General features: G+C 36.0%; 1 protein-coding gene across 1 annotated transcript; it reads left to right on the forward strand.

Moving 5' to 3' along the window:
- The first annotated feature begins 6,539 nt into the window (after window positions 1–6,539).
- Window positions 6,540–9,205, forward strand: LOC149384476 (zinc finger CCCH domain-containing protein 40-like). Its single transcript, XM_089629244.1, has 4 exons — window positions 6,540–6,726; window positions 7,207–7,476; window positions 7,580–7,803; window positions 8,338–9,205. The coding sequence occupies exons 1-4, from the start codon at window positions 6,622–6,624 to the stop codon at window positions 9,050–9,052; spliced, it is 1,314 nt and encodes a 437-aa protein (XP_089485370.1). The 5' UTR covers window positions 6,540–6,621; the 3' UTR covers window positions 9,053–9,205.
- The last annotated feature ends 1,368 nt before the right edge of the window (window positions 9,206–10,573 follow it).

Genomic DNA, 10,573 nt, shown 5'->3' on the forward strand with positions numbered 1-10,573 from the left:
CACATAATAACCAACAGTATTGTTTTTTTTTTTAAGCCATCTTTGTTGCTAATGAGGATTGAATCCACAGACATCTATTTTGGAGGTGGTGAGAAATTATAAATAGACTATGTTAGGAACCATAAAAGAATATTGCAAAATATTTTTTTGGGTTAGAGATGATCTTAGGCATCAATCTCTTTCTTTTAGGACTTAAAAGTAAAATATTAGCAAACATACTTCTAATGATGTTATTTCATCAGAGTGCTAATCACGACATACTTCTTTTGAACTATTCAACCACGACAATAAGTATGAGCAGGCCGATTAAAGAAAAAATATAGAACAAAAAACAAGGACTGAAATTATAGCAATGCAATGTATTTGCATTTAATTGCAACACGAGTACGACCAACAGTTATAAGTTTATGACTCCGTTTCACAATTAAATGAAATTTAGAATGATACACATCTCCTTATAGAAATGGCTTGATGAGTCAAATAACATAGAATTGGAAAGAATTGCAATTTTCGATTCAGAAAAATATAGAGACGCATTTTGAAGTTTGGATGACTTCTAACAAGAATTATTTTGCTCTGGGAAATTTGAATACGCTAATTAAGTGTTGAAGCATTCTAATATTGAATACAATTAACAACGACGATCTAATTTCACTATTACTGATTGCATTGGATAAAATACAAATAAGTCACGTCTACTATGTATTGATTATACACTTTGTTCGTACCAAATACTCAAATTTCTCTCTCTCTCTCTCTCTCTCTCTCTCTCTCTCTCTCTCTCTCTCTCTCTCTCTCTCTCTCTCTCTCTCTCTCTCTCTCTTTTATATCAAAACTGCTCACCAAGTACTCATATTTCTCTCTTTTCTATCTCAAAACCGCTCAAATACCTCGACTATTTTGTTTTTTCTTGGAAAAAAATCACCATTGTTCTCTATGAAACATTAGTCGAATTCTTCGACCATATTTTTGTTTAAATATGGACCTTCGAATTCGAGTATGGTATGCTTTTAGTCTTGTTTCTTTGATTGTTGGTTTGGTTTGTATCACAAAACGTTGGTATTGAAACGTGGATTAATTGTATCAACCACATCTTCATTTTTACCATATCATTACGTCTTTTGAGACTTTTATTAGCTCACTCTTCGTATAAAATAGTGGTGCCGATTGTGATGAAGATGGGTTTTGTGATTGTGATGAAGATTTAATCATAATTACGGTAGGAGTAGTAACAATATTTTAACATGTAGTTGCCTTAATAGCTGTTTTTACTGATTTATGCCCATGAAAATGAGACATAATGTAATGTGCATATAATGAACCAGTTAGTTTTATTTGATTTTTTATGCTCTTTCATACTAACCATGTTTTGTCCTAATTATATAATAATCGGGAAGGATTCATGGAAGAAACCCAAATCGAGTCCAGAAACAAAATGGTTTAATTCAATCATAGGAAAATGAAACCTCGTCTACAACTGATAACTGATCCGGGAAGTTTTTTTTTTTGTTTTTGTTATTTTTGAAATGTATATAGTAACTTATTATACTCATGTCCAATTTTCTCCTTTTTTTTTTTTTTTTTTTTTTTTTTTTTTTTTTTTATGTTGACTCCAATGAGTAAACATTGAGTGTCATCCATTTCATCATCATGCAACTAAAGTTGTCATCTATTGGAGATGCTCTTAATAACTATCGATTTTTTTTAACATCTCAGTATCTAAAAAGTAAAAACAAATTTTCCAATAAATTAAGTTTTTTCATGACACTTGTCGGGATAAATCCCTTTATATAGTTGTTTTGAATACACTTCTATGCATGTATAACTTATGCATGGATAGCTTACGCTATGAAATTATTTGTGAATACTTTTCGATTAGTGTAAACATAAAAAAATATTGTTTAAAAATTGAAAAGAATTATATTAGGGATAAAAATACGTTTTCTTGCACCTGGTTTAAAAAATCACTACGATACCAATATTCCACTAAACATTTCCATTCTAATGTTTGCTATGGATCATTACCAGAGAGAAATTTTTTTGCGTCCCCATGATAAGAGGAGATCATTACAAAAAATTTGAAATTTTTTTCCCATGATCTATTCACTATGACCTCCTTAGACATCATCTCATTTAAAAATGATAATTCAATTATGTCAACCCCAAGTCTAATCTATTATTATCGGTTCACTCTTCGAACATCATCTCATTTACATATGATAGATTATTTCACCCCTTAATTAGTTTCATCTATGATTACCCATTTACTTTGATCTCCTTGGTATCTAAAGACATATTTTCCATGTTTCATCTGCCATTAAGTTCAATTTTCCATGACATGTGTTGTAGTAAAAGTGGAATAAAGTCTACTTAAAGGAAATTGGGAAAAACATCTTCCAATTAGTCATACTTTTGAGATAATTTCCTTTACACAACCGTTTCGAAAACACTTATATGCATGAATAGAGGACCTTATAAAATTAGCTCTGAGAACATTTTAGAGGTTTACAAGAATAGTGTAAACATCAAGAAAAATGACTGTTTATTAGAAGTTGGAAAGAGTTATATTAGAGATAAAAAAAAAAACGTTTTTTTGCGCTTGGTTTAAAAAATTACTACCATATCCAAATTCCAACAAAAATTTCAATTTTAATGGTTGATACGTGCCATTACTAGAGAGACACAACTTCTCAGCCCCATTATAAAGGGGATTATTCCAAAAGTAATTTGTTATACGGTGAAGTCGAGTCGTATATATATTGAGCAGAGCTCGTCTTGTTCGCCGTTGTATTATTGGAATTTGAAAGTGGTTGCTTATCTAGTTTCGCACTCATCCATATGGATGGAGAATAACTTTTTAAGAAAATGGTACAACAGGTCTTGCCCTTTTCATTTTCTTCTTACATTCATGTTTATTGGTTGAAGTTTCATTCTGGTTTAGTATTTTTGTAGTATTACCTTTGTCTACTTTATTTTCTTTATTAGTTCCTTAAAATATTATAATAATAACAATAACGTACAATTTGTCTATTTTTTTACGCTCCGATAATTGTTTTGTAATATATAGCTAACACTCACAAGCATGTTTTAAACTAACAGTTTTTTTTTTGTTTTTTTTTTTTTGTAGTAAACATATTCCCTGTCGCATCAATACAACAGATATTTATCAATATAACATGAATTAATCCACCCATATAATATGCTCATTCATGTGATGGCATAGTTCTTCAAACTGTAAGGCAGCACATGAAGAGGCCAATACAGTAAATTTGATATAAAATATAATAAAAAAAAAAAAAAAAAAAAAAAAACAAGCTGTAAGGGGTGTTGTGGAAGATGATTGCACCAACTATTCAACACAATGGTGGCCCAAAATTTTCAAGCTTTTGTTTTTATCAAAAAAAAAAATTCACGCTTTTAAATAGGCGTGAAGGGTATAAATTGTAAAGTAGAGCATACAGTCTGACATTGTGGTCCCTATTTCTCTCCCTCCTTTATGGGCATATATTTTTGTTGGTATTCTTAGATTTTTAAGGAAATTTTCTTCCTCTCTTAATGATCTTTTACACGTAAAAATAGGCAAGAAAATGATATAATACAAAGTCATGGAACTCTCATTTATTTTTTTCAATGATATGCCATAACTTTGTCCCAAGTTTTATTTTATTTTACTTTTATTATTTTTTGGCGTGTCATATTCTGTTTTCTTTATATTGAAACTCAAGTGGCTCCAATAAATTCTATCGGCTACTTTCTTCACGAATGATACAAAAAATAGATTGAACTCCCACAAATCCAAATACAGAAACGAGACAAGAGATTGCTTGTCAATAAAATGGACCCAGTGAAAAATATAGCTATATTTTTTTAGTTGATAAAATGGTTTCAATTCTGTCACCAATATTTTTACGAATACTATATAATAATATTTTTCTACAGTACTTGGAAGAAATAAAAAAGAAACAATTGTCTCAACAAATATAAGTTGCACGGCCATGATTTTAGGGCACTTAACTTCCTAGGACTCTAAGGGCTTTCACATGTTTTTGGGTGAGCTTGGAAGCTCGTGACTTGCAATTAAAGCTGGCCATATGGAACCCAGGAAATGGGATCCCCTGGTCCCGTCCCATATTTTGCGGGAAATGGGATTCCCGGAACCGTAAAAAATGGTACCGGGAAATCCCGGAACCATTTTCCACGGTACCGGGAATTCCCGGTACCATATTTCGCGGTTCCGGGATTCCCATATTTCCCATATTTATTTTTTTTTCATTTTATTTTAATCATGAATGCATTAAAAAATAAATAAAAATTCATTTATTTTCAATTAAAAAATACAATTTTAAAAAATACGGTACTAAATGGTGCTAAACGGGGATCCCGGTTCCGTCCCATTTCCCGGATGGTTCTGGGACAAAAGTCCCGGTACCACATTTCCTAATACGGTTTTTTCCCATTTCCCATATGGTACTAAAAATACGGGAAACGGGGTCCCGCGGGATCCCATATGGCCACCTTTACTTGCAATGTAAAGTCCGGTATTTAACAGGATAAATATCATATATCATGGTAGTTCATGCTCACTAAATGGTATAAATGAATTTTTCAACTCTAGGAGAGAGAAAAAAACGTCCAAGCCAAGAGAGAGGGGTTGCCAAAATTTCAAGAGTGGAATAGACTTGAATCGGCGATTTTTGCACTACCTCAACTCTCTATTTATAGCTTTTGTAATCAATATGAGATATTTATTCTATGAATAGAACAAATCAAATATCTTCTATATATTTTAATAAATAGAATATCCATAACATAACTGATATTTATTCGAGTTCTCCAAATATATTGAATGTATAAAGTCATAATATTGAATATGCAAATCAAATTATAACAGTAAGAATGTATTAAGTCATCGCGGCCATTTCACCATTTTTGAGACTCCAAGTCTATCAAACATGACAATAACACCACCAAAATCTGTAAAGTTTAACAAAAATTATTAATACAATTTCTAAATTATTTATGCCGCTGGCTTCGCAACCTGTCGCAATATGCTTCAATGTGGTTAAGCTACCGCAACCTGCCGTAGACTTCCACAATGTGTCGCAGACTACCGCAACTTTATGATAATTTCATATTTTCAAAGTTTTGCGACTTTTTCCGAAATACGCAAATGAAAATGTTAAATCTAAACTTTTAGTATCACATAAAAATTCGAAAAAAGAAATAAAATTTATATAGCATGAATAAAATGACATAATCATTACAAATCGAGATCTTCAAAACGAGTCCCTTGACACCCACAAAATTGAAAACAAAGCCCTCTTTAATCCAAGACATTTGTCATTTTGCATGCACGGTGGTTTGAGATGGGATATATCTTTAAGATAGAGAGGGAGAGAATGAGAGCGAGAGGGATCAAAAGAGAGAGAATGAGCAAAGGAGAGATAGAATGAGTTCAAGGGTATATTAGTCAAATAACACATGTATTCCATATTTTTTTTTTTTTGCAAATTCCTAGTATTAACTGAATTTCATGTCATTTGACATATAATTTCCAAAATCACCCTTTATAATTCTTCTTATATTGGCCTTTCTAATTTGTGAAAATTACTTCTAGTAGTCTTTTTTTGTTGTAATTTATCGTGAAAATAGCATGATTAAGGTTTTATTACGAAAATAGCTTTTTTTCTTATTGTTTACAATTCAATTTAGAAAGATTATAATTGTTTACTGTTTGAAATCGCCTATTTCATAAAGGATTTAATCTATTTTTGAAATGTTAGACTTAAAAAATTATTATTTTTGTAATTTTCCTTCTAACATTGCGTATAATGGGCTTTGCATAATGCCACCGGGCCTTTACACGGCCCTTGTTTTGTTTTGTATTGTATGATCAAGCATTTTAGTTTTGAAATGACGCTTTTTTTAATAAAATAAAATACTTTTTTTAATGAGACCTTAATATATTTCAAACTTATGTATGATCAAGCATTTTAGTTTTGAAATGACGCTTTTTTTAATAAAATAAAATACTTTTTTTAATGAGACCTTAATATATTTCAAACTTATGAGAAAATAGGCCATTGATTCACTGGCTTAAGGCTTGAGCCGGGTCTGAGCCGAAAAACTAGAGAAAAATCCATACAAGATGAAAAAAAAAGAGAAACATATACACTCGATTTACATGTAACCGATTTATTGTATCCGTTTACTCAATTTTTGAAGCGGATCAAGTAACGGATATACATAGTAGTTAAGTAAGCGGGTATAAAATAATATACATTTAACTCGCTTACATGCTATAAAAGTTGGATACTTGATCGGATAGATATGTTTACTAGTTAATAAGAATAATAAATTAAATGTTTTTTTTTTAGTTTTAGTATATTGCATTAGATGTCATGTTTATTGTAAATAATCTATATGTTTCATTTTAGTGTATATATTTATAAAAGGTTTTCTCAATTTTTTTTTTAATTTTTAAATTTGAGTATTGGGTCGAAAGAAAATTTACTTTTTTTTTTTTTTTTTTTTGAGTTTGAAAGAAAATTTACTTTTAGTTGACATATATTTTACAATCGCGCGTGCCTAAAGAGCTTCGTTAGCTCTTCATCTTTGTCGATGGCTCACAGGTTGCTTAGGAATGTCGAGGCCGACGGTTGGGAACGCTCGGATTTTCCAATTATCTGCGAGTCATGCCTCGGCGACAATCCCTATGTTCGCATGGTAAGTTTCGACTTCATTGCTTATCTGAACCTCGTGTCTCTCGAGTGCTTGGAACACCAGATATCACTTTAAAAAACAATTTAGGGTTTCGGAAAGTGAAAAGTTGTTTCCTTCGTTTCCGTATAAAATCACAGAATTGAACTGATCATGTCTGTGAAGATGAATCAGAAGTTTGTACCCGCCGCTTGGAACGAGTGTATGTAATCACCTGAAACAAAATTTAGGTTTTGTTATTTATACTTTAAAAACAATTTAGGGTTTCGGAAAGTGAAAGTTGTTTCCTTCGTTTCCATATAAAATTACAGAATTGAACTGATCTGAAGATGAATCAGACACTTGGAACGAGTGTATGTAATCCACCTGAAACAAAATTTAGGGTTTTTTTTTTTTTTTAAAAATAATCTAATACAGAGATGCCCTAGAAAATCAAAAGTTTGGGGCTTGGAAAAATAAGTTTCTGTGAATGTCTGTATAACGCAGACGAAAGCCGATTACGACAAGGAGTGCAAGATTTGCACGAGACCGTTCACGGTTTTCCGATGGAGGCCCGGTCGCGACGCCCGATTCAAGAAGACTGAGATCTGCCAGACTTGCAGTAAGCTGAAGAACGTTTGTCAAGTGTGCCTTCTCGATCTCGAGTACGGTTTGCCCGTCCAAGTCCGCGACACCGCCCTCTCCATCGACTCCACCGACGCTATCCCCAAGAGCGACGTCAACCGCGAGTATTTCGCCGAAGAACACGACCGCAAGGTTTGTTTTTTTTTCTCTTCAGTTTCGGCACCGCAAATTTTCTTTGAGCAGGAGAGACGAACTGAGAGACGAATGGGTTTCATTTTATTGACGATGCGTGCAGGCGAGAGCGGGGTTGGATTACGAGTCTTCGTATGGGAAGGCGCGAGCTAATGACACGATATTGAAGCTGCAAAGAACGACGCCGTATTACCAACGGAACCGAGCCCACGTGTGCAGTTTCTACATCCGGGGGGAGTGCACGAGGGGCGCGGAGTGTCCTTACCGGCACGAGATGCCCATAACCGGGGAGCTTTCGCAGCAGAACATCAAGGACCGTTACTACGGGTATTACTATCATCTTTACGTTACAGAAAATTAGGAAAACAGCCGACTTAAATATTTGACATTGTTAGATAATCAAACTTTTGGTAAATCTCAGATAAATAGCGTCATTTTCAGAGGTAAATCTTTAGTAAATAGTCGACGTTTGTTATATGAAAGTAGTTATTTACTTCAGATTTATCAAACATCAGCTGTTTAGTAATGTCAAACGTTTAAGTTGACTATTTTCTTAATGGACCCTTATTTTTACAAAAATATTAGGTAAATAGCCAACTAAAACGTTCAGAATTACTATATAGTTAACGTTTCGTAAATCTTAGGTAAATATCGATAAAGATGACGTGGCATTCATGATTTACCCGTTCATTGAAATAAAAAAGGGGGATATTTACATCAGCTATGTACTTAAGATTTACGAAACGTTGACTAAATAGCAATGTGGAACTGAAAATATGGCTATATGCCTAATGAATCCTTTATCTTTATCTGTATTATCTGTGGGGGAGTTTTGTGTGCTGAGAGAGAGATGTGGTTTAGGGTGAACGACCCGGTGGCGCTGAAGCTGCTGAGCAAGGCGGGGGAGATGCCGTCGCTGGAGGCGCCGGACGACGAGAGCATAAAGACGCTGTACGTCGGGGGCCTAGACGAGAGGATCACGGAGCAGGATCTCAGAGACAACTTCTACGCCCACGGCGAGATCGAGTCCGTGCGCATGGTGCTGCAGCGCGCCTGCGCCTTCGTCACCTACACCACCCGAGACGCCGCCGAGAAGGCCGCCGCCGAGCTCTCCCACCGCCTCGTCGTCAAGGGCCTCCGCCTCAAGCTCATGTGGGGCCGCCCTCAGGCCCCGAGGCCCGACCAACCCGCCGCCCCCGTCCCCGCCCCTGCCCCGGGGCTGTTGCCGCGCGCCCTCGCTTCCCAGCCACCCGTTCAAGGGTTCATGGCTGCTCCGCCGGGCGTGCCGCAGAGGACGTTTTACCCGTCGATGGACCCTCAGAGGATGGGCGCGGTCGTCGCTTCCTCCGATGCGCATCCGCCGCCGCAGCCGCAGACGTCTATGGGTCCGCCGCAGCACCATCAGTTTTATCGTCCTCCGCCGTACGGGTTTCAACAGCCGTACCCGATGCAGATTCCGCCGCCGCCGCCGCAGCAGAACTACGACCACGGATCTTCTTCCACCTCGGCGGCGGCGGCGCCGACGCCTCCTGTGTCCGCTGCGGATCCGGGGTCGTCCTCCTCGTCCCAACAATGAAAAGCTCGGAATTTTTGTGTTGTTTTCTTCGGTTTGCCCGAAGAAAAAAAAAATTAAAATGCAACTCTTATAACTTAGCTTTATATTTTCATTTTACTGAAAACACTACTGCAAGGTTTACGTTTGATTTGATGCATATCGTTTTTGTGATTATCTATCAATCCAGCAGTTAAAAGTTTAGTTGGTGCTTTCTATATACTTTTTGGTCAATAGGTTTGCTGAAAATTAGAGGAATAGCCAAAATGTGTTTTGGTAAGTTTCAAAAACAAAATTAATCTTAGAGATTAACTTTTTTTAAAGTGATAAATTACTTGGAATAATTGTCAAAAAATTTAATCTTGATGTAAAAAAAAAATTTGATAATGTAATTTTTGCTATTTTGTTGAAAATTTGAAATTTTGGTTATTTTACTAATCAATTAGTTTCAATTAGTTATTTTGTATAATTTTACCCTTTTTTTTTTAATCCCATGTCAACTCCAATCAGGCACCGTTGTATCGGGGCGAGGGAGTTGCGATCAAACCGCTGCGTATATATGTTTGGGTTGCGAATAAGGGGTAGCATTAGAATATTATTTTATTTTAAATTTAAGAATTAATTCCTTTTTTACCCTCTGGACTCGTACCTCGATTTCATTTCACCCCATGGACTCGAAAATGTTGCAAAACTCAACTCACAACTCAAACATGTGTTACAAAGTCTCACTTCCGTCAATATTTGGACGTTAAGTTTAACTTTATGATGACGTGGCAAACTTTTAAACAGTATTAGAGTATTTTCTATTATTTTAAATATTTTTAAGATTTAAATATTGTTATTAGATATATGAATTATTAAAAAAATAAATATTTCATTTCTTATCTCTCTCCTCTCTCTCTCTCTCTCGGCTCTCTCTCTCTCTACTTGAAATCCTCACAGACTCGGCGAGAATCTTTGAGAAACAAGCAATGGAAGTCACAAAGAAGAAGAATCTGAAAGCCATTGAAATCCTCACAGACTCGGCGAGAATCTTCGCCAGAAACCCTAATTTCATCCTCTTCACAACCCTAACCTCATTCCCTCTCTTCCTCTTCTCTCTCTACTTGCAAACCCTAACCCGAAGCTTCCTTCTTCAAGCCTCGAATTCCCTCCGAGAACAAGCCGGAGAATCCCTGAAATTCCCTCGCGGCACAATCTCACTCATCGTATCGTCGGAGTTTCGAAACGCCACCGATTTCTCCGTCATAAGCCGAGTCTCGACGATCGGCGTCGAAAGCCCCTTCACCGACGAGTGGTTCCGACCGCTCTACATCCTCTACATCGGGTTTCTGGCGAAGATTCTCGCCGAGTCTGTGAGGATTTCAAGTAGAGAGAGAGAGCAGAGAGAGATGAGATAGATCAAGAGCATCCTCGAACACTCCAGAAGGTTTCGAATCGACTCCAGCGAGCTCTCCAGAGCGACGAGGGTCCTGGGCTTCGGGGTCGAAAATCGGCTGAAGCCATTGCTGAACGAGTTCAAAGCTCTGGGCTTTCGCCCGAGCT

This window comes from Urtica dioica, chromosome 10 (assembly GCF_054948205.1).
Source record: "Urtica dioica subsp. dioica isolate 48M chromosome 10, U.dioica_male_clone48M_v1_H2, whole genome shotgun sequence".
NCBI classification, from domain to species: domain Eukaryota; kingdom Viridiplantae; phylum Streptophyta; class Magnoliopsida; order Rosales; family Urticaceae; genus Urtica; species Urtica dioica.